Genomic DNA, 27,942 nt, shown 5'->3' with positions numbered 1-27,942 from the left:
TTGGAAGATTTTTGATTCAATTTCTTTGCTGGTTATGGTTTTTGTTCAAATTTTCTATTTCCATTTCAGTTTTCGTAGTTAATATGTTTCTAGGAATTTATCCATTTCTTCCAGATTGCCTAATTTGTTGGCATATAATTTTTCATAATATTCTCTTATAACTGTTTGTATTTCTGTGGTGTTAGTTGTGATCGCTCCTCTTTCATTCATGATTTTATTTATTTGGATCCTTTCTCTTTTCTTTTTTATAAGTCTGGCCAGGGGTTTATCAATTTTATGAATTCTTTCAAAGAACAAGCTCCTAGTTTCATAGATCTGTTTTACTATCTTTTTTTGTTTCTATATCATTTATTTCTGCTCTAATCTTTATTATTTCCCTCCTTCTGCTGACTTTAGGCTCTATTTGCTGTTCCTTTTCTAGCTCCTTTAGGTGTAAGGTTGTTGTGTATTTGAGACTTTTCTTGCTTTTTTTTTTAAGATTTTATTTATTTATTTGAGAGAGAGAGAACACAGGAGCAGGGCAGAGGGGAGGGAGGGGCAGAAGGAGAGGGAGAAGCAGACTCCCCACTGACCAGGGAACTGGATGTGGGGCTCAATCCCAGGACCCTGAGATCATGACCTGAGCTGAAGGTAGACGCTTTACTGCCTGAGCCACTCAGGCGTCCCAAGACTTTTCTTGCTTCTTGAGGTAGGCCTGTACTGCTATATACTTCCCTCTTAGGACCACTTTTGCTGCATCCCAAAGGTACTGGGCTATCATGTATTCATTTTCATTTGCTTCCATGTATTTTTTTATTTCCTGGTTAACCCATTCATTCTTTAGTAGGATGTTCTTTAACCTCTTTGTATTTGAGGTCTTTCCAAATTTTTTCTTGTGGTTGACTTCAAGTTTCATAGTGTTGTGGTCTGAAAATATGCATGGTATGATCTCAGTCTTTTTGTACTTGTTGAGGCCTGATTTGTGACCCAGTATGTGATCTATTCTGGAGAATGTTCCATGTGCACTCAAAAGAATGTATATTCTGCTGCTTTAGGATGAATATATAAATATATATATATTTATATATATATATTTATATAATATATATTAAGTCCATCTGATCCAGTGTGTCATTCAAAGCCATTGTTTCCTCGTTGATTTTCTGCTTAGATGATCTGTCCGTTGCTGTAAGTGGGGTGTTAAAGTCCCCTACTATTACTATATTGTTATCAATAAGTTTCTTTATGTTGGTTATTAATTGATTTGTATAATTGGGTGCTCCCAAGTTGGGGGCATAAATATTTATAATTGTTATATCTTCTTGTTACATAGACCCCTTTATTATGATACAGTACCCTTATTCATCTCTTGTTACAGTCTTTGGTTTAAAATCTAGTTTGTCTCATATAACTATGGCTAGTCCAGTTTTCTTTTGACGTCTATTAGCATGCTAAATGGTTCTCCATCCCCTCACTTTCAATCTGCAGGTGTCTTTAGGTCTAAAATGAGTCTCTTACTCTTAATTGTAGGAAACAAACTGAGGGTTGCTGGAGGGAAGGAGGGTGGAGGGATGGGGTAACTGGGTGATGGACGTTAAGGAAAGCACGTGATGTAATGAGCACTGGGTGTTATATAAGACTGATGAATCACGGACCTCTACCTCTGAAACCAATAATACATTATATGTTAATTAAAAATAGTAATAATAAATAAATAAATATAAATATACAACTACAGAGGAAATAAATAAATGTCACATGCATAGAAAAAATAAAGTAAAACAAAATAAAATGAGTCTCTGGTCAGCAGCATATTGATGGGTCTTGTTTTTTTCATCCGTTCTAATACCCTGTGTCTTTTGATTGGCACATTTAGTCCATTTACATTCAGACTGATTGTTGATGATATGAATTTAGTGCCGCTGTATTACCTGTAAAGTTGGTGTTTCTGGAGATCTGGTCTGTTCTTTTCTAGTCTTTGTTGCTTTTGGTCTTTCTTTCCCACTCAAAGAGTCCCCTTTAGTATTTCTTGCAGGGCTGGTTTAGTGCTCATGAACTCCTTTAGTTTTTGTGTGTCTGGGAAACTCTTTGTCTCTCCTTCTATTCTGAATGACAGCCTTGCTGGATAAGGTATTCATGGCTGCATATTTTTCCTTTTTAGCACATTGAATGTCACTCTCTCTGGCCTATCAAGTTTCTGTGGACAGGTCTGCTGGGAACCTTATGTGTCTACCCTTGTAGGTTAGGGTTTTTGTTTTTTCCCTCACTGCTTTCAGGATTTTTTTTCCTTATCTCTGTATTTTGCACATTTTACTATGATGTGTCTTGGTATTGGCCTGCTTTTGTTGATTTTGGAGGGAATTCTCTCTGCCGCCTAGATTTGGATGTCTGTTTCCTCCTCCAGATTAGGGAAGTTTTCAGCTATAATTTGCTCAAATAAACCTTCTGCCCCTTTTTCCCTCTCTTGTTCTGGGCCTCCTATGATACGCATGTTATTATACTTTATGGAGTCAATGAGTTCCCTAAGTCTACATTTATGATCCAACACTTTTCTTTCCATCTTTTCAGCTTCATTATTTTCCATAATTTGATCTTCTATATCACTTGTTTGTCCCTCTGCTTCTTCAGTTCTTGTGGGCATTACATCCAGTCAGTTTTGCATCTTGGTTATGGCATTTTTAATTTTAGCCTGACTAGTTTTTAGGTCTTTTATCTCTGCGGTAAGGGACTCCCTGATGTCTTCTATGCTTTACTCAAGCCCAGCTAGTATCCTTATGGATTGTTGTCTTAAATTCTGATTCAGGCATATTACTTACATCTATGTTGATTAGATCCCTGGCCATGACTGCTTCTTGTTCTTTTATTGGGGATGAACTCCTCCATCTTGGCATTTGGTCTGGGTCTCTGTCTTCTGTATGTTAGGAAGGCCTCTTATGTTTCCTGCTCCTGAGAGTAATGTCTATATTAAGAAGATGTCCTATACTGTCCAGGGCCTGGTGCTTTGGAAAGTGTCTCTGGTGTGTGCTGCGTGCACTCTGCTGTTGTGTTTTGGCCGCTCTATCCCTCAGGTCAGGCCTCTGCAGAGTTTCTCCTTGCCTGCAGCGGGGAGTGTTTGGACGTTGTCCAGTGTGTGGTGAGCTTTAACTAGGTGTGTTTTGGTCAGCTTGTTAAAAGAGACTAAATACTATTTCCCCTAGAACTTAAGGTTTGTACACTCAATGGTCAGTAGACTTGGTGTGCAGGTGTCTTGTGCTGGCCTTCTGCGGGAGGGGCCTGCTTTCTGCTCTCTGACTTTCAGGCACCTTTGCCCTGGTTCAGAAGCACCTGCAGAGTCCAGGGAGGTGGGGCTTGGTGTAAGCAGCTCAAACCTCCTCTGTGGGAAGCTGTGCTGCTCACTGAAGTCGGTCTGTGCTGATGAGCAGGGGTAAAAATAGCGTCAGCCTGCTCTCTCATCCCCAAAGGGGAATTTGCGTCCGCCATTGTTCAGGAAGCCCTCCCAGAAGAGCAAACACTCTCCCCTCATTTGTCCCAGGCTTCCCTCAGACTCTTGCTTTCACCCTATGTCTGAGCCATCTGCCCATCTGATGGCGCAGTACTCCTGTGTCTTAGCTCAGGCCCGCCAGCTGGTTTTCAAAACTGCAAGTTTTAGGGACCCCGCATGGCATCGACCTGCGCTGATCCTCTGGGGGAGGGTCTTGCCACACTGTGGCTGGTGCCGGTTTGTCCCAGAAGGGCAGTCACACGAACACACAGGGGCTTGGAGTTTATGGTAAAGTGCAGCAAAAAGCCCACAGCTGGGTTAGTGGCCCGCACAGACATCTCTGCTCCTATGCTAATGAACGGGACAGCACATTGGCACCGCCGGCTCTTTTGTCCCTGGAGAGGCAGTGCCACCTCTCCCAAGTGCACTGCAAGAAGGGGGACTGTCTCTCCCAGTGGGACCCAGGGGATCTTCCGACCACACTGTCTGCTCCCGGGCCTCTGCCCTCCTTCTCCACAGGAGCACCCCTGTACCCACCAGGCTTCACCCAGTGATCGCATGGACTGCTAAAACTTTAGTCTCTGAGCTTAGCCACTTGTAAAAACTTGCAGTAATCAACCACTCTTGTTTTCCACATCAGTGGTTTTAGAGGAGTGTTTTTCTTGTGTGATAACCTGCACCCTGTGCCCTCTCTCTCTCTGGGATCGGGGGCTCCCTCCCCTCCATAGCACTAGAGATTCTTTTCTCCCTCAAATCACATCTCATCTCCTACCTTCCACGACATGGCCTCTTTTCTCCCTCTAGTTTTACAGTTTGTTCTCTCGGTCCTCAGATTGATTTCCTGGGTGCTCAGAATGATTTGATATTTATCTAGCTGTGTTTGAGAGATGAGGCAAACATAAGGTCCTCCTACTACTCTGCCATCTCAGCTCCTTCCTCAAGACCTGAACATACCTATCCCGAGCTCTTCTGTCAGTGGGCTAGCTCCGGACAAGGCTATTGTTTATGCTACATTGAATCACTATTTTAATAAAATGGGCATTTCTAAACCTCTACATAGGAAACTCTTTTTTGCAGGAAGGAAAGAGGGATTTTTGGACGTTGCCTCTATCAGAATTGATTTGGGGATCAGGTGCCTACTCTGACCCCTCTTGATCTAATTCCTAACCAGCATCCCCCCTGTGTCTGCGTATGAATAAGATTCTGTGGGTAGCTGGCTCCCAATTAAGGCCTGAAAAGTCCCAACCATCTGAAAAGATGTAAAATCAAATGTGATAGTCTACTCTTTCTTGTGCTTATCAATTACAGATCCCTTGACTGGTGGACAACAGACAAGTGCAATATGATTAATGGAACAGATGGAGATTCTTTTCACCCGTTAATAAACAAAGAGGAAATTCTTTATATCTTCCCATCTGAATTTTGCAGGTAAGAACTTTCCACATAAGTTATTTGACCGCAAGACGACCAAAAGGGTGAGGAATATAAGGAGCTACCCTTCATAGCCCTGGACATTTCTGCTTAATCAGTGACATGCTGGGGCTCCTGGGTGGCTCAGTGGTTAAGCGTCTGCCCTCTGCTCAGGTCCTGGGATCGAGCCCCGCGTTGGGCTCCCTGCTCGGCGGGGAGCCTGCTTCTCCCTCTCCTGCTCCCCTTCCTTGTGCTCTCTCTCTCTCTCTCTCTCTGTGTCAAATAAATAAATAAAATCTTTAAAAAAAAATCAGTGATGAATGCTGATGGCATATTGAGAGACAGTGTGGCATAGTGGTTCCAGGCACGGGCTCCAGAGCGTGACTGCATTGGTTGATTTAAACACCAGCTCCGAACACACTTACACTGTGTGACCTTGGGAAAGTTATTCAGCACTTTGTGCCTCACTTTCCTCATTTGTAAAATAAAGATAGAAATTGTTGCCTACCCTGGGAGCTGTTATGAGGACAAATGCGTTACTGTTAGTAAAATACTTCACCCAGGACTTGTCAAACAGTAAACAATATTAAATGATGGCTCTTAGTTATTATGATAAGCTCTGTCAAGCATAATACTTCACCTGGTCTTCCAGTCGACAGGTAACCTCTACACAGAGGATAAATCAAACTGTTGTCCCTAGTTCAGAGTTTGCAGGCATTTGCTGAGCTATCACCTTCCCTTAGATCATACCTGCTGCCACTTGCCTTGTGAGCTCTCCCTCTCTCCCACCTGCTCCTTCATGATTATGGCTCCTCTCTGGGAAGAAGGCATCCTGCTCTCCATCCTGATTCCTGTCCCCTCATCAGCTACTGCCCTGTCTCCCCGCTTCACCCTCAGACTGCCTGAATGAATGGCTGACTCACACCACCTCCACATCCTCCCCACGTACCCCGCCAAGACTTTTCATGAAACTCCTCAAAGTCCCAAGTAACTTAGTCACAGTTGACACTGTTGATTCAATATTCTGAAGAATGGCTGTTCTTCTGGTGTTTCATAGCTCACATAATTGCACCGCCTACCCAGTCAGCCCTGCCAGGAATAGTGGTGGCATTATAAATCTCCCTGCTCTCCTGCATCGACTCTGCTACCAGGTGCTGGGATGCCTCCTCAGAAAGACCTCTTGCATCGGCCCCCACCTCTCCGTCCCTGCTGCCGGGCCATGGTTCCCAGCCGTCCCAGCTCCCCCACTGGGGGAGGGAGGGCTGGCTGCCCTCGCCCATACATATTTGTGGAAGGACAGAAGGGTCAGAAAATGCATTTGAATGCAGTGAGTGAAACAAGGCAACCTAGAAGCACCACAGGAGGCTTTTTGAAAGATTTGGTGCGGAGGAAACATGTTCTTATCCGACACGAGCACTTTTGAAGGGCCATTTGGCAATGTTTAGTAAAGCTGAGGATGTGCAAATGCCACAGTGCCTCACTGTTCTGCATCAGTTCCCTGGCCCAAAGAAGCCTTGTGTAGACATGTAAGGAGACGTAGATGGAAAAGTTCATTGCAACGTGGTTTTAGCAGTGGAAAATTGGAAGCAACCTAAGTCTCTGTAAAAAGGAGAACATAAATAAATCATGGTGTATTCATATGACGGAATACTGCATAAGATTTAAAATACAAGAACCAGACAATGTCATGTTATAAATCTTAATAATGTAATATTGAATGAAGAAGCAAATTATAGGAAGAGAACATGGCATACTGTTTTATATAACATTTAAAAATAGCAAACCATGCCACCCATTGTTTATGAATGTGCACATTTGTGAAAGGATTAAGACCTGCAAGGGAAGGATAAACCCCAAGTTCAGGACAGTGGTTACCTCTGGGGACTCAGAGAAGGACTGTAATCAGGAGTGTTATACAGGGGCGCCTGGGTGGCTCAGGTGGTTAAGCGTCTGCCTTCAGCCCAGATCATGATCCCAGGGTCCTGGGATTGAGCCCCACATCGGGCTCCCTGCTCGGCGGGGAGTCTGCTTCTCCCTCTCCCTCCACCGCTCCCCCTGCTTGTGCTCTCTTGCTCATTCTCTCCTTCTCTCTCTCAAATAAATAAATAAAATCTTTAAAAAAGAAAGAAGTGTTATACAGAGGGCTGCAGTTGTACCCATACTATACTTTTTATTTATCTGAGTAGTATTTGTTTTGAAAGGTATTTATTATGGTATTTTCTCTACTTTTCTGTTTGCCTAAAATATTTTATTCAGAAAATGCTATGGGGGTGGGACGTGAGTAGAAGGCAGCTCCCATGTGATTCACAACCCTGCAAGAGACGTCTCCCACCTCTGGTTCAAAGATGAAAATAGCCAGACCCAGAAAGCAGTTCGCTTTGGCCTTCAGCTGAAGGGCTGAAGGATCACTTGCGACAGTGCATGTGAAAGTGCTTCACCTGTCGCTCAGGATGTGCAAATACAAGGGTGGTTAGTAGTACATGGGACCACCGTGTGAAACTCCGTAAGGACTGACGGCAAAATTACGTCAAACTCCATTGAGATAAATGACTGAAATAATAAACATTGTAATAAATTCCAAAATATGGAAACTATTTTTACTTGAGGGAAATTGGTATCAAAGTATACATTCAAATCAAATGTCTGGCTAATGGGGCACGTTTCAAGCACTTAAAAATCTACCTGGCCAAGCCCTTTGCCACCTTTTCTGCTTTTGCTTCGCCTCTGCCCTACCCTCGCTGCTGCTTCGGCCACCCTGGCACATGTCCGTGCTCGTCTGGACGACTCTTTTCTTTCTTTCCCTGGGAGTCTCCATCCTAAATGTCCTCTTTATTTCCTACCACACATTGTTTTCCCTTGGCCTGGTTTGGCTGTTACTACAGTTGCTGCCTCTTAAACATCTTTCATGATAATTCCTCTCCTGCACCAAGTGGTGTTAGTTCCTTTCAAGCTTTCTTTTGCATCTTCATTTCCCACCTATACCCCATCAACTTTAGCCACGTTGTGCCTGAGAACGGTTGTTAACTTACTGGTTCGGGGCAGATTACACTGACCAGAGCCCACACTGACTTTTCCTCCTTACTTCCTACCAGATCAGTGTACATAACTTTCAGTGACTTCCAGAGTGTGCAGGGACTGCCTGCCTTCCGGTATGAGGTGCCTGGAGAAGTACTAGCCAATACCTCAGACAATGCCGGCTTCTGTGTGCCTAAAGGAAACTGCCTGGGCTCAGGAGTTTTGAATATCAGCATCTGCAAGAATGGTAAGAGCTCAGGGAAGGGACAGAATTCTGTGTGTCTAGAATGCAGGATTAGTGTTCTTCAACAAAGAATGCTGTCAGCCCAAATGAAAGAGTGATTCTGACTTTTCAAGAATAATATTTCACACTATGGTTATGGGATGGTAAAAAATTAGTGGCTTTTCTGTATTGCTTGTTTTTTTAAACAATTTAAGGTATAATTAACATATAACATTATATTAGTTTCTGGTATACAATATAACAATGCAATATTTGTATATATTGTAAAATGACCACTGCAGTAAGTATGGTTAACATCCGTCGCCATACATAGTTACAAAACCAAGTCTTGTGAGGAAGGCTTTTACTTGCAAAGTCTTGTGATGAAGACTTTTAAGACCTATTCTCTTAGCAACTTGTAAATATGCAATGCAATACCATTAACCATAGTCACTATGTTGTAAATTACATCCCCGTGACATTTATTTTATAACTGGAAATTTGCACCTGTTGACCCCTCTCATCCATCTCTCTCACACCAACCCCACCACCTCTGACAACCACTGATCTGTTCTGTATCTATGAGCTTAGCTTGCTGTTGCTGTTGTTTTTAAATTCCACATGTACCTGAGATCACAGATATTTGTCTATGTCTGACTCATTTCACTTAGCATAATGCCCCCATGGGGCATTGTTGCTGTTGTTTGGCATGGCAAGATTTTCATTCTTTTTATGGCTGAATAGATTCCACTGTGTCTGTGTGTGGGGATATATATATACCACAACTTATTTATTCATTCATCCATTGATGGACAGTTAGGTTATCTCCATATCTTGGCTATTGAAAATAATTCTGCAATGAACATAAGGGTGCATATATCTTTTCAAATTAGTTTTTGTTTTCTTTGGATAAATTCCCAGAAGTAGAATTGCTGGCTTGTATGCTAGTTCTATGTTTAATGCTTTTTAGATTTTATTTTTATTTATTTATTTATTAGAGAGAGAGAGGGAGGTATGTGTGCGAATGGGAGGAGGGCAGAGGGAGAGAGAGAGAATCTCAAGCAGACTCTGCCCTGAGCCTGGAACCTGATGTGGGGCTTGGTCTCACAACCCTGAGATCATGACCGAGCCAAAATCAAGAGTGGGACACTTAACCAAGTAAGCCACTCAGGCACCCCTATTTTTAATTTTTTCAGGAATCCTTATTTTTTTTTAACAGTGGCTGCACCAGTTTACATTCCCACCAACAGTGCAAAAGGGTTCCCTTTTCTCTGCTTCCTCACCAACACCTGTTGTTTCTTGTGTTGTTGATTTTAGCCATTCTGACAGGTATGAGGTGATATCTCATTGTGGTTTTGATTTGCATTTCCCTGATGATTAATGATGTTGAGCATCTTTTCATGTACCCATTTGCCATTTGTATATCTTTGGAAAAATGTCTATTCAGATCCTGTGCCCATTTTTTAATTGGATTGTTGGGATTTCTTGCTGAGTTGCATGAGTTCTTTATATATTTTGGTTGTTAACCCCTTACAGATACATGATTTGCAAATATTTTCTCCCATTCAGTAGGTTGCCTTTTGGTTCTATTGATAGTTTCTTTTGCTCTGCAAAAGTTTTTTAGTTTGATGTAGTCCCACTTGGTTTTGTTTGTTTGTTTGTTTGCTTTTGTTGCCTTTGCTTTTGGAGTCAGATCCAAAAAGCCGTCACTCAAGACCAATGTCATGGAGCTTACCACCTATGTTTTCTTCTAGGATTTTATGGTTTCAGGTCTCATATTCAAGTCTTTAATCCATTTTGGGTGAATTTCTGTGTATGGAATAAGATAGTGGGTCCAGTTTCATTCTTTTGCATGTGGTTGTCCAGTTTTCCTGACACCATTTATTGACGACTCTGTTCTTTCCCCATTATATATTCTTGGCTCCTTTGTGATAAATTAATTGACCGAATGTGCATGGGATTTATTTCTGGGTTTTCTGTTCTGTTCTACTGACGTATGTGTCTATTTTATGCCCATACCATACTATGTCTTTGTAATATAGTTTGAAATCAGGGAGTGTGATACCTCCAGCTTTGTTCTTCTTTCCTAGGATTGCTTTGGCTACTTGGGGGTCTTTTATGGTTCCACACAATTTTTAAGATTGTATATTCTATTTCTGTGAAAAATGCCATTGGAATTTTGATAACGATTGCATTGAATCTGTAAATTGCTTTGGATAGTGTGGGCATTTTAACAATATTAATTTTTCCAATCCATGTCCATTTATTTGTGTCTTCTTAAATTTCTTTCCTCTTATAATTTTCAGCATACAGGTCTTTTACCTCCTTGCTTAGATTTATTCCAAGGTCTTTTATTCTTTTTGATGTTATTGTGATTGGGATTATTTTCTCTTTCTTTTTTTTTTTAAGATTTTATTTACTTATTGTCAGAGAGAGAGAGCATAAGCAGGGGGAGGGGCAGAGGGAGAAGCAGGCTCATGCGAGACTCAATCCCAGCACCCTGGGATCATGACCTGAGCCAAAGGCAGGTGCTTAACTGACTGAGCCACCCAGGCGTCCCTGGGATTATTTTCTTAATTTCTCTTTCTGAGAAATCATTATTAGTGTATAGTAAAACAAACTGACTTTTTATATTGATTTTTTTTTTTATCTTGCAACTTCACTGAATTTATTAGTTCTGGCAGTTTTTTGATGGAGTCTTTGGGGTTTTCTACATATGATATCATGTCATCTGCTAATAGTGACAGTTTTACTTCTTCTTTACCAGTTTGGATGCCTTTTATTTCTTTATCTTGCCTAATTACTCTGGTTAGGATTTCCAATACTATGTTGAATAAAAGTGGCAAAGGTACATATCCTTCCCTTATTCCTGACTCTAGAGGAAAAGCTTTAAGCTTTTCACTGTTGAGTATGATGTTAGCTGTGGGCTTGTTATATATGACCTTTATTGTGTTGATATATGTTCCCTCTATACCTACTTTATCATGAGTTTTTATCATAATGGATATTGAATTTTGTCACATGCTTTTTTCTGCATCTATTGAAATGATCATATGATTTTTTATCCTTCACTTTGTTAATGTGGTATATCATGTTGAATGATTTGCAAATATTGAATCATCCTTGTATCCCTGAAGTAAATCCCACTTCATTATGGTGTATAATCCTTGTAATTTATTGTTGAATTCAGTTTGCTAATATTTTGTTGAGGATTTTTGCATTTATGTTCATAAGAGATACTGGCCTAGGGGCGCCTGGGTGGCTCAGTTGGTTGGGCGGCTGCCTTCGACTCAGGTCATGATCCTGGAGTCCTGGGATCAAGTCCCGCATTGGGCTCCCGGCTCGGCGGGGAGTCTGCTTCTCCCTCTGACCCTCTCCCCTCTCATGCTGGTTTTCTCTCTCTCGCTCTCTAATAAATAAATAAATAAAATCTTTAAAAAAAAGAGAGAGATATTGGCCTATAATTTTCTTTTCTTGTGGTGTCCTTGTCTGGTTTTGGTATCAGGGTAATGCGGGCCTTGTAAAAATGAGTTTGGAAATGTTCCCTGCCCTTCTATGTTTTGGAATACTTTGAAGGATTGGTGTTAATTCTTCTTTGAGTGTTTGGTAGAATTCACCAGTGAAGCCATCTGATCCTGAACTTTTGTTTGGTAGGAAGTTTTTGATTACTAACTCAATCTCCTTACTAATAATTGATCAATTCGGATTTTCTATTTCTTCATGATTCAGTCTTGGAAGGTTATGTTTCTAGGAATTTATCCATTTCTTTTAGGTTGTTTATTGGCATATAATTGTTCATAGTAGTCTCTTATGATCCTTTGTATTTCTGTGGTATTAGATGTAACATCACTTCTTTCATTTCTGATTTATTGATTTGAGCTCTCTTTTTTTCTTGATGAGTCTTAGCAAGGGTTTGTCAATTTTATCTTTTCAAAGAACTAGTTCTTAGCTTCACTGATCTTTCCTATTATCTTTTTAGTCTTTATTTCATTTCTTTCCACTCTGATCTTTGTTATTCTCTTCTTCTTCTAACTTTGGGCTTCATTTTTTTTCTTCTGTTTCTAGTTCCTTGAAGTATAAACTTAGGGTATTTGAGAATTTCATGTTTCTTGAGATGGGTATTTATCACCATGAATTTCTGCCTTAGAATTCCTTTTGCTACATTCCATAAATTTTGATATGGTTTTTCATTCGTCTCAAGGTATTTTTTGATTTCTCCTTTGGTTTCTTTTTTGACTCATTAGTTGCTCAGGAGCATGTTGTATGTTTCCACATATGTGTGAATTTTCCAGTCTCCTTCCTATAATTGATTTCTAGTTTTATACCATTGTGTATAGAAAAAAAATGCTTGACACGATGTCAATCTTTCTAAATTTTTAAGACTTGTGGCCTAACATATAATCTATCCTGGAAAATGTTTCATGTGCACTTGAGAAGAAGGTATATTGTGCTGCTTTTATATAGAATGTTCTTTATATATCTAAGTTCATCTGGTCTCATGTCATTTAAGGCCAATGTTTCCTTTTTGATTTTCTGTCTGAATGATCTATCTGTTGATGTAAGTGGAGTATTAAAATCTCCTGTTATTATTGTTTTGCTATCTATTTCTCCTTTTAGGTCAGTTAATATTTTCTTTATATATTTAGGTGCCCTATTTTGGGTGCATAAATATTTACAAATGTTATATCCTCTTGTTGGATTGATTCTTTTGTCATTATATAATGCCCTTCTTTGTCTCTTATTACAGTCTTTGGGTTTTTTTTAAGATTTTATTTATTTATTTGAGAGAGAGACAGATAGTGACAGAGACAGCGAGAGAGAGCACAAGCGGGGAGGAGAGGGAGAAGCGGCTCCCCGCTAAGCAGGGAGCCCAAGGTAGGGCTCCATCCCAGGACCCTGGGATCATGACCTGAGCCAAAGGCAGACGTTTAACTGACTGAGCCACCCAGGTGCCCCTACAGTCTTGGTTTTAAAGTCTATTTTGTCTGATGTAACTATAGCTACCCCAGCTTTCTTTTGATTTCTAATTACGTGGAGCGTTTTTCCCTCCGTTTACTTTCAGTCTGTGTGTGTCTTTACATCTGAAGTGAATCTCTTTAGGCAGCATATGGGTGGGTCTTATATTTTTATCCATTTGGCCACTCTGTCTTTTAATTGGAGAATTTAGTCCATTCATTTAAAGTCATTATTGAGGGCCACCTGGATGGTGCAGTTGGTTGAGCAACTGACTCTTGGTTTCAGCTTGGGTTGTGGTCTCAGGGTCATCAGATTGGGCCCCTCTGTGCTGGGCACAGAACCTGTTTGGGGTTTCTCTCTCCTTCTGCCCTGCCCCCCACCCCAACACACACACTCTGTCTCTCTCTCGAATAAATAAATCTTTAAAATATAAATAAATAAATAAATAATTATTGGTAAGTGTAGACTTAATTGCCATTTTGTTCATTGTCTTCTGGCAGTTTTGTAGTTCTTCTGTTCCTTTTTTCTTTCTCTTATGTAATGCTTCTTATTCCTAGAATGTCACGTTGTGTTCTTTCTGGGTGGTAGTTAAGAAGTCTTAATAGTAAAAATAGTTCGTGTTTACCAAGCAATCATAGTAGTCATTGTTCAACTAGTCATTATTCTAAGTGGTTTACATATATACATTTAGTTAATACGTGTAAATCATTAACTGATTTCATGTTCATAAAATGCTAAAAGAGAAAGTGGAGAACTTGGTAATGAGAAAGTACATATCTTGTTAAAAATTTATGATGAGGGGCACCTGGGTGGCTCAGTTGTTAAGCGCCTGCCTTCGGCTCAGGTCATGATCCCAGGGTCCTGGGATCGAGCCCTGTGTCGGGCTCCCTTCTCAGCGGGAAGCCTTCTCCCTCTCCCACTCCCCCCTGCTTGTGTTCCCTATTTTGCTGTCTCTCTCTGTCAAATAAATAAATAAAATCTTTAAAAACAAAAAAATTTATGATGATTTCAGGGGTGCCTGGGTGGCTCAGTCAGTTAAGCCTCTGCCTTTGGCTCAGGTCATGATACCAGGGTCCTGGGATGGAGCCCCATGTCGGGCTCCCAGCTCAGCGGGAAGTCTGCTTCTCCCTCTGTCTCTGCCCCTTCCCCCACTCGTGCTCACTCTCTTGCTCATTCTCTCTCTCAAATGAATAAATGAAATCTTAAGAAAAAATTTATGATTTCAAAACAGAGTTAGTTTTATACCCTGACTGCAAATTTCCCAGTGTCTCTAAATGTCTGAGCTACCCTGCTCCTTTCCATGAATGAGGCAGAATTATTGGGATGCCTGGGTGGCTCAGTTGGTTAAGTGTCTGCCTTTGGCTCAGGTCATGATCCCAGGGTCCTGGGATCGAGCCCCACATCAGGCTCGCTGCTCAGCAGGGAGCCGCTTCTCCCTCTCCCTCTGCCTGCTGCTCCCTTTGCTGTGCTCTCTTGCAAATAAATAAATAAAATCTTTTTAAAAAATTTAGGCAGAATTATTGGTGATACAACTGACAAAAGCATTTTCTTCATCTTGAGAACTAACTTTAACAATCCTATGTTGCATAATTATTCAGAGTGCTCTTACTAGATAGGCATCCAGAGGCCTCTTTTTATAATTGTGGAAAGCAGGGCTCAGAGAGGGAAAATGATTTTTATAAAATTCTTATCTCTGAGCAAATCCCTGCTAGATTGCTAGGGTCTGCTGTGATACTTCTCAGGCTATAATTCCCCTTTAAAGTGTCCTTTGAGAAATTTTGTAACTCCTCTTTCCTGAATAAAGTTGTCTTTACTTCCTGAATAAAGTAATGTGCTAGCTTTCGTCCTCTAATTTGCTTGAAAAAAAAAAAATCTCCTTTTGGGGTAATCTGAAGTCAGCAGTATACCTCCCTATTCCTTCTCTCCCAGGGCAGTGGCTCCTAAACCTGGCCCTGCGTGGGAATTATCTGGAGAGTCATTAAAAATCTATGTCCCCGGGCCCACATACCAGGGCCCCAGAACATGTATTTTTAACATGAGCTCCAGGTGATTCTCATGAAGATGGTACCTACTATTTGGGAACCACTGTGCCAGGGGACATGGCACCCCTCCCTGGAGATAAGAGCAATGGCAAATGGGAACAAGTCCCTGTTTCTGACCTCTCCTGCTTTCTTAGTAGATGAATGGTCCTAAAATAGCGCCGGTCCACTCAGTCCAGCTGCCTCTGGCTCAGGGCACTAATGTGGACATATTTTTTCTCATTGTTTTGTTAACATTCTGCTTCCTCAAGAAGTTGATGTCAGAATCAACGAAGATTCTATTTGGCAACTCAGCCTCTTGCTACAGTCCTTTTCCTCCTGCCTGTTATGTACTCCCAGGTGTGGACTGAAAAGTTCGACTCTCTGGAATTATCCTCAAGTGTTTTGAATTTCCCCGGAGAACATTTTAGATAGTGGGATGAGCGAGTGTTCTGGAGTCAGGTAGATCTGGGTTTGATTCATATTCTGTTTGGCAACACATTAGCCAAGTTGATTAAGGAGGTAGACCTCAGTTTTCTCATCTGTAATATGGGGGTTGATGATAACTTCCTTGGAAGGTTGTGTGAAGGTGAGAGACTATGTATATAAAACACTCGAGACAGTGTCTGGCCCGTATTATGTTCCCAATAAATCTTTAAAAATAACACTTTAAAGATCATTGTAGATCACAAAGAAGGAAAATATGGCTTTGTGAAACTGTTTAGTGAACAGTTTCTTCCTAAACAAAATACATGGATGTGACAGATGATGTGTATCTTGAGCGTGGCTGGTAGATAATGTAAGCAAATCTAAATTATTTGGCAACAAGCTCATTTCTCCAAATGTATGTTTCCCTGGTAGCAATTATTGGATCCCTCTCTCTTCAATAGCACGATCTAGAATAGGTTTCTTTTAAAAACTTGTTTCCCTATGTATTCCTTTTTAAAAAAACAATCTTATTAAAGTATATTTGACACACAGTGTTCTGTTAGTCTCAGGTGCACGGCATAGTGATCTGACAATTCTGTATGTTAATACATTCACCACAATAAGTGTAGTCACCATCCGTCACCGTACAACATTATTACAATTATTGGCTGTATTCCCTATGCTGTGCTATTCATGTCTGTGTGACTCATTTATTTTCTGACTGGAAGTTTGTACCTCTTAATCCCCTCCATCTACTTCACCCAATTCCCCCAGTCACCTACCCTCTGGCAACCACCACATTGTTCTCTGTATTTATAAGTCTGTTTCTGTTTTGTTTGTTCATTTGTTTTGATTTTGATACCACAAATAAGTGAAATTATATGGTGTTTGTCTTTATCTGACTTATTTCACTTAGCATAATACCCTCTAGGTCCATCCATGTTGTCACAGATGGCAGGATCTCGTTCTTTTTTTTATGCCTCAGTAATATTCTATTGTATATAGATACCACATCTTCCTTATCCATTCATCGGTCAATGACACTATTGTAAGTAATGCTTCACTGAACATAGGGATCCGTATTTCTTTTCAAATTAGTATTTTCATTCTCTTTGGGTAAATACTCAGTAATAGGATGACCAGATCATATGGTATTTCTATTTTTAATTTTTGGAAGAAACTCTACACTCTTTTCCACTGTGGTGATACCAATTTACATTCCCACTAACAGTACACAAGGGTTGCTTTTTCTCCACATTCTCACCAACATTTGTCATTATAATTGGTCTTTTTGATACTAGTCATAACAACAGGCATGAAGTGATATCTCCTTGTTGTTTTGGTTTGCATTTCTCTGATGATGAATGATGTTGAGTATTTTTTCATGTGTCTGTTAGCCAACTGGATGTCTTCTTTGGAGAAATGTCTGTTCAGATCCTCTGCCCACTTTTTCAACAGATTATTTGTTTTTTCAGTGTTGAGTTGTATAAGTTCTTGATAAATTTTGGATAGTAATCCCTTATCAGATATACTATTTGCAAATATCTCCTCCCATTCAGTAGGTTGCCTTTTTCTTGTGTTGATGGTTTTCTTTTCTGTGCAAAAGGATTTTGTTTTGGGTCTCAATAGTTTATTTTTGTTTTTGTTTCCCTTGCCTGAGGAGACATTTCTAGAAATATGTTGTTAAGGGCAATGTCCAAGAGATTTTTTTTTTTTTTCCTAGGAGTCTTGGGGTTTCAGGTCTCATAGTTAGGTCTTTAATCTGTTTTGAGTTTATTTTTGTATATGGTGTAAGAAACTGGTCCAGTTTCATTTTTTTTACATGTAGCTGGCCAGTTTCCCCAACATGATTTATTGAAGAGATTGCCTTTCCCCCCATTGTATGTTCTTGCCTCTTTTGTCATAGATTAATTGACCATGTAAATGTGGGTTTATTTCTGAGCTCTCTATTCTGTTCTGTTGATCTATGTGTCTGTTTTTATGCCAGTACCATACTGTTTTGATTAATAAAGCTTTGTAGTATATCTTGAAATCTGGATTTGTGATGCCTCCAGCTTTGTTCTTTCTCAAGATTGCTTTGGCTATTCAGGGTCTTTTGTAGATTCTTACAAATTTTAGGATTATTTGTTCTAGTGCTGTGAAAAATGCTATTGGTATTTTGATAGGGGTTGCATTGATTCTGTAGATTGCCTTGGCTATTATGAACATTCTCTGTTTGGTTCTTAAAATGAGTAGGGAAGAAAATTAAAGAAAAAGATCATGTGGGCAGACGCTGATCTAGTCAAATGCTGGGCAGATAGCATGACCAGGCAAAGTCTTAAAAAATTCTGTATCAACATAGTCAGGAGAAGGAAGCCTGTCTTATGTAAACCAAGAAAAATAGAAAAACAGAAAAGCGGGCAAAAAAAAAAAGTCCTTTTACTGGTAGAGATCTGCAGTTGAAACAAGTGCTTTCAGATGAGGTATCTCTCATTCAGTTAGAATTCTGCCTTCATCACCTTACAGCTGGATGTACCTGGGTCTTTTTTTTTTTTTAACTCCTTTGAACTTCACTTTCCTCAAAATCAAAATTAAGTTAATAGTTTTAACTTAATAGGACTACTGGGAATGTTAATTAAAATAATGTGTGTAAACCTTTATATTTCATAGGTGCAGTAGATACTGAAGAATATATAATTTGGCCATGACTTCAATATATATGGTGGAATAAAATAATGTTAGGGTAAATGAGATGTCAGAAAATGAAGTAAAAATCCCAAACTAGGAGGTGTCGCATGGAATTTTAGCCTGCCTCTTTCCCCCACCCAAGTTTACTTACGTATAGAATTTCCCCCTCCGTAGGAACTAGGTTTGTGGGCAGGAACTTTAATTTCATCTTGGACTTTCAAGAACCACATTGTTCATTTCTGTTTTCCTTAAAATGCAGGTGCGCCTATTATTATATCTTTCCCACACTTCTACCAAGCAGACGAGAAGTTTGTTTCTGCCATCCATGGTATGCATCCAAATAAGGACTATCATGAGACGTTTGTGGACATTAATCCTGTAAGTACACACATCTTCCTGGTAAAAGCATGGATTTTATTCTGTCTACACAATGTTTATCAGTTTAGTCCTGAGCACTGTTAAAATACTGTCTTCTTTTCATATACATATTCAAGGAGAGAAGACTCAGCTCAGTGCATGTGATACCTAGTCGCATGGCCTTACAGGCTGAACTCTATGGCTCTAATAGGCAGATATAGCAGCAAACCTGCTTTAACAAAAAAGCACCTGTAAACATTGCATCACTGGAACAACTGAGATTGGACCCATGTAACCTGGTCAGTGTTCCATTGCCAGCCTTGGACTTGAGCGTATATGCGTTCTCCCACGGGCAGACAGATCAGCAAGGTTGAAGACATACATTCTTTTTTTGCTTACTGCCGGGAAAGTTTTGGTTGAAATTTAAATATATGTATTAGCTTCAGTTACTTTTGGCAAGCCTCATTCTTTTGAGAGTTTATTGTATGATATTAATTTAAAAGGCATTAGATATACATATACTTTAATCCTGTTTTCAAAGAGGAGATAAACTAAAATCACGTGAAAAGGAAGGGAATAGCATTTCATAATGTGAGAGAGCCTCTCACTGTGGGAACCGAGGTAAAGGTCAGATATCTTCATTCTGGGGATTTTGAACACATGGAGCAGTAAAGAAAAAGCGATAACAGTCTTTTAAGCACAGCAATTTATGGGCACTTCACTCTTGTATCTGAGAAATCAATGGTCTTATCTTTTTGTGAAAAAGATCAGGTGTTTCTTCCCCCGCCCCTTTCTCTCTTAACCTTCAGTCAGTTCCTCTTCCTCAGCGGAACTGTGGGCAGGTGCTTGTCCCCGAGGGCTGGGTGCAGTCCCTTAACCTCAGTGCAGAGGCGAAGCGACCCTGGGGAGCCAGCAGCCGCAGCTGCTTTCCCAGCTTTGGGCCGGGGAGGTCCTGACCATCCTGGGGACGACCCTCTGGCTAGAGCTCCCTCCTGCCAGGGTCGCCTAGGGCTTCGCTCTCCGAAGTTGCGCATCCTGGGTGCTTGCTAGAAATACCCAATGTCAGGCTTCACTCCAGACCTGCTGAATCAGAATCTGCATATTCACAAAGTCCCCAAGAGCTCACACGCATATTAAAGTTTGAGAAACACTGGTCCAACAGGCACCCGACCACATCCGCAGTTCTCATTCTGTCGGGGGTCAGGGTTTCCTTGTCCCCCCTTCCTCTCAGACATGGCAGCGGCCACCCTGGCTGTGAGCACCACACAGAAACGCTGCCCTATTGAGAAAAACTCTGTTTGTGGTTTTAATAAGCCCTAATGTTTCCTTTTTTGCTTCTCTGATTGGCAGTTGACTGGAATTATTCTCAGAGCTGCAAAGAGGTTCCAGATCAACGTTTATGTCAAGAAGTTAGACGACTTTGCGTAAGTTTTACTTCTTTCATCAGAGGCAGCGGGTCATTTTGCTGCATTGACTTCCTGGTGGGGTCGACGTGAGGAGACAGCCCACTAGGTCCGCTCACTTCTGCCCTACAGGGATGAGGCATAACTGGCATTCGCATAGGCTGCCTTGGTCTTGGAATTTACTTATTCTATGTCACCAAACATGTATAGCGTGCTTTCCATGGCTACAGAGTCTGCATCTCCCCACACTGTGCAGCGTTGCCCTTGCCACGACTCCGGTCACCTCCCTTCCTGTCTTCCCGCTGCGCCCACCCAGGGCCAGCCACAGGCTCCCAGTCGGGCAGTTAAAATAGGCTCCTGAGTCCAGCCCTTCCTCCCCACTGTCCATCTAAAAACCACCGCTTAATTAGGATTACTAATTAAGGATTATGTAATTAGGATTACTAAAAGTCCTGCTCAGACTTTTGTTTTTTTTTTTAATTTTTATTTATTTATTCACGAGAGACAGAGAGAGAGAGAGAGAGGCAGAGGGAGAAGCAGGCTCCCAAGGAGCAGGAGCCCGATGCGGGACTCAATCCCAGGACCCCGGGATCATGACCTGAGCCGAAGGCAGACGCCCAACCATCTGAGCCACCCAGGCGCCCTGCTCAGACTTTTCAATGGGAATTTTTTGGATATGAGAAAATGCTTATGACTTAATGTTAATGAAAAAACAAGTTGCAAAACTACACGTAATATCATATATCTATTCTTTCTATCTATCTATCTATCTATCTATCTATCTATCTATCTATCTATCCATCTATCCATCTATCTATAACACTTGGCTCCCCCATCAAATTTGCAGATTTAATCCCACATGTCATGGATCTTTCTAGAAAGTAAATGTGGTTTGCAAGAACGCATTTTGCCACCCCTGTGCACATTCCTGAGGCAGTATAAATTAGTAGTTAAGACCTAGAGCCTTAGAATCAAAATGAAATTACAATCCTGGCTCTACCTTTTACTCATGTTGGTCCTGGGCAAATGACTCTGAGCCATAATTTCCATGTCTTAAACCTGGGACTGGTTTACATAAAACTATATACTGCATGCGATTAGTGTGACAATTAAATGAGATAGTGTCCCCCAAACACCAGGCACAGAGCTGGTTCTTGGTAATGTGCTTTGGGCTCTAGTGAAGACAATACTTAGTGGCCTGGTCATAAAACATTCTGAGGAGGGGCGCCTGGTGGCTCAGTCGATTAAGCATCTGACTCTTGATTTCCGCTCAGGTCTTGACCTCAGGGTCATGAGTTCAAGCTCTGCGTTGGGCTCCACGTGGAGCCAAAAAAAAAAAAAACATTCTGAGGAGTGGCAGCATTGTTCAGCTGGCTGTGGCCATCCTTCTGATAACTCTTAAGAGAATAGTAATCATTTTGATGTATTTGCTCTCAGCATCTTGGGTTTTCATAAAACTTGGAATTGTTGGCCTGACAGATTGGAATCTAACTTCTGATGGATAAGTGTTTGCAAAGATAACTAAGAAGTCTTTATAAGTTCTGGGTAATTTAATGAAGTAAGTGTGCTGGAATTTTCATATAAACTTCTCTCTCCAGGGGGGCACCTGGGTGGCTCAGACGGTTAAGCATCCATCCGGCTCTTGATTTTGCCTCAGCGCTTGACCTCAGGGTTGTGAGATCCAGCCCTGCATCGGGCTTCACGCTCAGTGGGGAGTCTGCTTGTCCCTCTCCCTTCCCCTCTGCCCCACCCCCCGCTCATGCAACTTATCTCTCCAGGCCAGTGTGCTATCATAATGAGGATGCCTATAAAATAATCTCAGATATTGTCTTTTTTTATCCAGGTATGATTGACATACAACATTATGTTAGTTTCAGGTATACAATATAATGATTCAATATTTATATGTATTGCAAAAGGATCAGCCCAATAAGTCTAGCTACCCATAACCACACTAGGTTCAGATTTTTTTTTCTTGTGATGAGAACTTTTCAGATGTACTCTCTTAGCAACTTTGAACTGTGCGTTACAGTATTATTTACTATAGTTGCCATGCTGTACGTTACATCCCTATGACTTACTTGTTTTATAACTGGAAATTTGTACCCTTTGACTCCCTCCACCCATTTTGCCCACCCCCCAAACCCCAACTCTGGCAACCACCAATCTATTCTCTGTGTCTGTGGGCTTGGTTTTTTTGTTTTGTTTGTTTGTTTTTGATTCCACATATGAGGGAAAATATACAGTATTTGTGTTTCTCTGATTCACTTAGTGTAGCATCCTCAGGGGCCATTCTTATTGTCACAAATGGCAAGATTGCATTCTTTTTTACGGCTAAATAGTATTCCAGTGTGAATATATACCATGTTTTCTTTATTTATTCATCCATTGATGGACACTTTGGTTGTTTCCATATCTTGGTTACTGGAAAAAATACTGCAATGAACATAGGGGTGCATATATCTTTTCGAGTTAGTGTTTTTGTTTTCTTTGGCTAAATATCCAGAAGTGGAAATGCTGCATCACATGGTAGTTCTCTTTTTAATTTTTTGAAGAACCTCCATGCTGTTTTCCACAGTGGCTGTACCAATTTACCTTCCCTCCAACAGAGCACAAGGATTCCCTTTCATCCACATCCTCACCAACAGTCACTGCATTTTGCCTTTTGATACTAGCCATTCTAACAGGTATGAAGTGATATCTCGTTGTGGTTTTCATTTGTCACCTTTTGTCTTTATAGTGAAACGGGGAACATTAGAACCCTGGTTTTCCCAGTGATGTATATTAATGAGGTAAGTTCTGGGAGGGAGCCATGGGTATATTTTACTTGTGAAAGCTTGGGAAACTTCCATTTTGATGTCTACTATTGTAGCTATGTAATTTAAGACGTGAGAAAGGGGGAAAGGTGATTTTTAACAACCTGTTTGTCCTCAGAAAATGTCTGTTTATATATTTACATGAGGCTGCCTGTGTTTGAGATTTGAAAATGACAAAAAATTTCCTTTCTCAAGAATATATTTTGGGTGAAACTCTCTTTCTGGACAGCTGGTTATGTAAGAAACAAAATGCAGAGGTAAATGATCACCTGCTGCCTCTGATGAAAGAAGTAAAACTTACGCAAAGTCGTCTAACTTCTTGACATAGACGTTGATCTGGAACCTCTTTGCAGCTCTGAGAATAATTCCAGTCAACTGCCAATCAGAGAAGCAAAAAAGGAAACATTAGGGCTTATTAAAACCACAAACAGAGTTTTTCTCAATAGGGCAGCGTTTCTGTGTGGTGCTCACAGCCAGGGTGGCCGCTGCCATGTCTGAGAGGAAGGGGGGACAAGGAAACCCTGACCCCCGACAGAATGAGAACTGCGGATGTGGTCGGTTGCCGGTTTTTTGTTTTGTTTTGTTTTTGCTTTCTGATAAACCAACATATATCACGAATTATAGGACACAGATCCTGTCAGAGTTTAAACAAAAAGAATTTCCCTAACAAAATACTTCTTTCTTTCACACTGTACCCACAGAAATTTTATCCCTAAGTATTAGGTATAAATTAAAGTTTTGCAAATAAAAACATTTTCAGAAAGCTCAGAAAAACCTGCTATTTAAGACACCTGTGATAAATTCTTTTCTGAATCACATGCATTTACTGTATAAATCTCCTCAGTTTCCCTCTTTCTTCCACCCAGTTTTGAGGGGGAACATGCAGGGGTTTTCCCTCTCCGATAAATTCTTGATCGGCTTGCTTCTATTGTTAGCGGCATTTTTAAAGTTTTTATTATTTTTCTCTGTTCCCTAAAAACAAACAAACAAAACAAACAACAACAACAACAAAAAACTTGTTCTGTATAGAAAATTCAGTAACAGGGATTGGCAAGAAAAAGGAAATTACAATAACTTTCACAAAAACTGGGCCAGACTGACATTGTTCTTAACTTGCTTATTTTACTCAGCAGCGTGTTGTTAAATTGTTTCCAATAATAACTTTGTAAAAAGTAATTTGCACTTTGTAGAACTAACATATGCTCTTTATAGAGCTCTTGAAAACTAAAAATATATATTTTAAAAGTGAATCACCATACAAATATTAAATCATTATATTGTACACCCAAAACTAATCTGTTTATGTCAATTATACCTCAATTGAAAATTTTAAAAAATCTTTAAAAAAGCACATCACTGACGACCTGTCCCTCAGAAACAAGTACAGCTGACATCTGCTTATGTTGCCTCTTAGTATTTTTCTGGTTTTGATATGAGGTAGTTGAGACCATTCCATAGATACGGTTTTATAACCTTTTTTTGATTCGGCATTACTTCGTAGCCATATTTATAAACTTTGGAAGGATTTGCGATTACAGTTCTAAGATGAGGCTTTTATTGTTTCAGAGGAAAAATGTAGGCAATATTTACCAACTTATGGGATCTATTTGCAGTTGCTCCTGAGTCATCATTGTTATTGTTTGTGGAGAAGGACACGAAAGCAGGGCTTTTTGAAAATGAGGAAGGACCCTGTTCTGCCAACTTATGTTCATAGTTGTGTTCATATTTGAAGTCCCCTCCAACTCAACCTTTGCTTTGCTTTGCTTTTTTGTTGAAGACTGTATTGAGTCCAGGGAATTATGGAGTAAAACCTTGTGCTTTTGGTGCCTTCTAGAAAGAACTTGGCTTTACTCTAGAAAAAGGAAACATTAGACCTTGAAGTGACCTTGGAGACTGCTCTCCCACCTCCTTTTTCCAGAGAAGGAGACTCAAACACTGATGGATCTTGGCCAGTTATTGGAAGCACCAGCCCTAGAAACCCATCCTCTGCCTCAGTCTAGTGCAGATTCAGCGTAAATTAAGCCCAAAGTTCCATTTGTTGCTCATAATTTTTATGAAATTAAGCTCTCCAGACACCTCACCCATTACAATTTAAAGAGATAAGATCTTTGTTCTGCATCCAGAAAGTGTTATTCTAGAACATTTTCTTGGTTATCAATACCCTCTGGAATTCTAGTGAGCCTCAAGACTTCTTCGGACACTATATTGAGACCTCTGGTCTTTTTAAGAAACTTTTTTTTAAGAAACATTTTTTTTAAGATTTTATTTTTAAGTAATCTCTACACCTGATGTGGGGCTCAAACTCACAACCCAGAGACCAAGAGTCATGCACACTACTGACTGAGCCAGCCAGGGCCCCGAAACCTCTGGTCTTGATTACTAGAGATTTAACCAAGACAGTAATTATACTTTCCACATACCATTGTTGGAATATTTCATTCTTTCAATCACTGGCATTAATTTAGCACCTACTATGTGCAGAGTGCTATTCCTAATGTTGAGGTGACAGAGATATATAAGTCTTGCCTTTGGAAACCTTACAGTCACAAGGAGACCTACAGATCAACAGACAGTTACAACACAGAGTGTTGGGGGGTTTTAGGGAGTGATACGGAAGCCTAGTAAAAGGACCTTTAACAGGCCTGAGTTGGCCAGAGAAAACTTCTGGATAAAAGTTATGCTGAGTTGGATATTAAAGGATGAGTTGGAGTTGTCTGATACAAAAGATGGTATTATCTCATTATTTTTTAATACTTTTTCCTTCCTACTTCCAACCTAATTTGAAAGGAAGACATTTTTTAGGAAAAAAAATAAGATGTTAATGAATAAATGCCCCCACTGCTTACTCTAATTTATAAATGAATTTTTGGTATCTTTGGTTTGCTAACAGGAAGACTCACCCAAATTGTGTTTAATGATTTTGAGGAAAGATGTAGCAAAAATCTCTATACCCTGAATATTTAGTAATCAAGGGAATACTATTTTCTTGCCTTCCAGAGTGTTCTCATTGATAAAGAGACTGCAAGTCGACTGAAGTCTGTGATTAACACTACTCTGATCATCACTAACATACCCTACATTGTCATGGCCCTGGGTGTGTTCTTTGGTTTGATCTTCACCTGGCTTGCATGCAAAGGACAGGGATCCATGGATGAGGTAAGTGGTGGCTGGAGGAACTTCTCTCTTACTGGGTAACTTTACCTGTGGGAGTCAACTCTGCTTCATTGAAGGGCTGTCAGCTGGCTCCATCACCCAGTTGATGGAATCCTCAGGGTGGATTCTGAGGTTTTATGCTGGGCACAGTGATTTCATGGTTATATTACTCTTAAACCAAATGAGAAGCAAGGGGAGTGTGTCAAAAGGGAGGAGTAATACAATGGTATTGTCCAGGATTTGGGGCTGGCTTGGTGGGCATGGAATCCCTGGGAGTAAGCTTAATGTTTCTGAAAATAATGGAAAGGAGAGGAAGAATATTTAACAGCTAAACATCTGGGCTTTGGTGTCAGACTGCCTGCATTCAAAACCCAGTTCTGCCACATTGGCTGGGCGGCACTAGAAAATGTGCCTCAGTTCTTCATCTCTCATTATCTCACTTTAGGAGTTTTTTTTGTGAGGATTAGAGGATATAGTAAACAGAAGGCACTTGGCCCGGTGTTAGCATTTTGTAGGAGCTCAGTAAGCATTAGTTATGTGATGAAACAGTTCGAAGATTATAGAGCAAGACAACCAGAGACCTGCTTGGAAGGAATTGTAATATATCAGAAGATAGCTGTCACTGAGTCATCATTGCACACGAAATGACTGGCACAGGAGAGCTGTAACTTTCGTGGAGAGAAGGGCACCCCCTCAAATGGATGCGATAAACAGGGTTAGGTTGGCTTCTCTAAGTGACCAGCCGGCCAACCCAGCTCAGCCGTCAACGAGCCTTTCCTGTGGGGGCCCTTCTTAAATTCTTAGCAACGTCCCTTTTTGCAACAAAGGCTTTTCCCCCCCTTCTAGCTGCTTCAACTAAGTGTCTGAGGCAAATGTGAAGTAGGAAATAGGTTGAAACCATCTGAATAGTATTAGCTCAGATTTCCCTGTGTTCTGCATTCTTCCATGATTTCTCTTAACCTGTGCCCATCAGGTTAGCGTGAATTAAGCGTGAGGTAATTATTTTGCCATTTCTTTTTTTTTAAGATTTTATTCATTTATTTATTTGAGAGAGCGAGAATGAGAGAGAGAGAGAACATGTGAGAGGGGGGAGGGTCAGAGGGAAAAGCAGACTCCCTGCCGAGCAGGGAGCCCGATGTGGGACTCGATCCCGGGACTCCAGGATCATGACCTGAGCCGAAGGCAGTCGCTTAACCAACTGAGCCACCCAGACGCCCCTATTTTGCCATTTCTATGTACGGCTCTCACTTCCAGTCTGACGGTGCGCAGTCACTGAGATTTTCATAAGCACAGGTGAGAGCCCAGGTAAATGTTATTACTACTCCTACGATTAAGCAGCTTTGTGCAGTCGACAAGCAAGCAACGGCTGAGCACCCACCGCCTCTGAGACATTGCTCTCTGGTAGGTTTCAAACCAGGCAGGAGCAAATGCCGTGGAGTGTGACGAGGGTTATGGTCCGGGGGGACGCAGGGAGGGGCGCTGCTCTGGAATCGGGGGTGCGGCTGGGAGGGCTGAGAGCGGGCCTCACGAGAAGGTGGGGCCTGAAGGGCAAAGCAGCGGCAGGCCCAGCCAGAAGAGAGGCGAGTGTGAGAGCCGCCCTCCTGTCAGTCTCCCCTCCTTCCGTCTTCCGCCACCACCCTGCCCCACAGCGTTTCCCATCCTGAGAGAACTTTCTGAAGTGACTGACTCCTCTGTCCCCTCTCTTCTGCGTCTCAGGGAACTGCAGACGAAAGAGCACCCCTCATACGCACCTAACTGAGGCCCGAGCTCGGTGGAGGAGCCGTGTGAGCTGTCCTGAGCTGGACCCGCCGTGAGGAAACTAGCCGCGTCCTCACAGGCATGTCGCCTGTTGCAGAGAGGAGGGAGGAGACCCCGCGCTGGCTAGTGAGGAGAGCGTTCCGGCAGGAGGTTAAACAACAGACTGACCTGGTTGGCCATTAGGCTTTATAAAATTGTTTTGTTTTCCATGTGTCTAGCAAGTATTTAATAAACTCTTGTATAGTAATTTTTTTTTTTTTTTTTTTTTTTTTTTTTT

At 41.0% G+C, this 27,942-nt stretch overlaps 1 protein-coding gene across 1 annotated transcript in view; it reads left to right on the top strand.

The window, feature by feature from the left end:
• SCARB2 (scavenger receptor class B member 2) overlaps positions 1 to 27,942 on the top strand; it is a 79,497-nt gene that overhangs the window by 49,073 nt on the left and 2,482 nt on the right. The window contains exons 6-12 of the mRNA XM_025887604.2: positions 4,769 to 4,888; positions 7,963 to 8,132; positions 18,438 to 18,556; positions 19,886 to 19,959; positions 22,679 to 22,730; positions 25,752 to 25,910; positions 27,624 to 27,942. The exon at positions 27,624 to 27,942 is cut by the window's right edge and continues 2,482 nt beyond it. Of these exons, the coding sequence (XP_025743389.1) occupies positions 4,769 to 4,888; positions 7,963 to 8,132; positions 18,438 to 18,556; positions 19,886 to 19,959; positions 22,679 to 22,730; positions 25,752 to 25,910; positions 27,624 to 27,662 (733 nt within the window). The 3' untranslated portion in view covers positions 27,663 to 27,942. The remainder of the gene's footprint in view (positions 1 to 4,768; positions 4,889 to 7,962; positions 8,133 to 18,437; positions 18,557 to 19,885; positions 19,960 to 22,678; positions 22,731 to 25,751; positions 25,911 to 27,623) is intronic.

Source organism: Callorhinus ursinus, unplaced genomic scaffold (genome assembly GCF_003265705.2).
Source record: "Callorhinus ursinus isolate GAN/ISIS: 27379988/994484 unplaced genomic scaffold, GSC_fseal_2.0 scaffold4, whole genome shotgun sequence".
Classification (NCBI taxonomy): Eukaryota; Metazoa; Chordata; class Mammalia; order Carnivora; family Otariidae; genus Callorhinus; species Callorhinus ursinus.
This window is presented reverse-complemented; position numbering and strand designations above follow the sequence as displayed.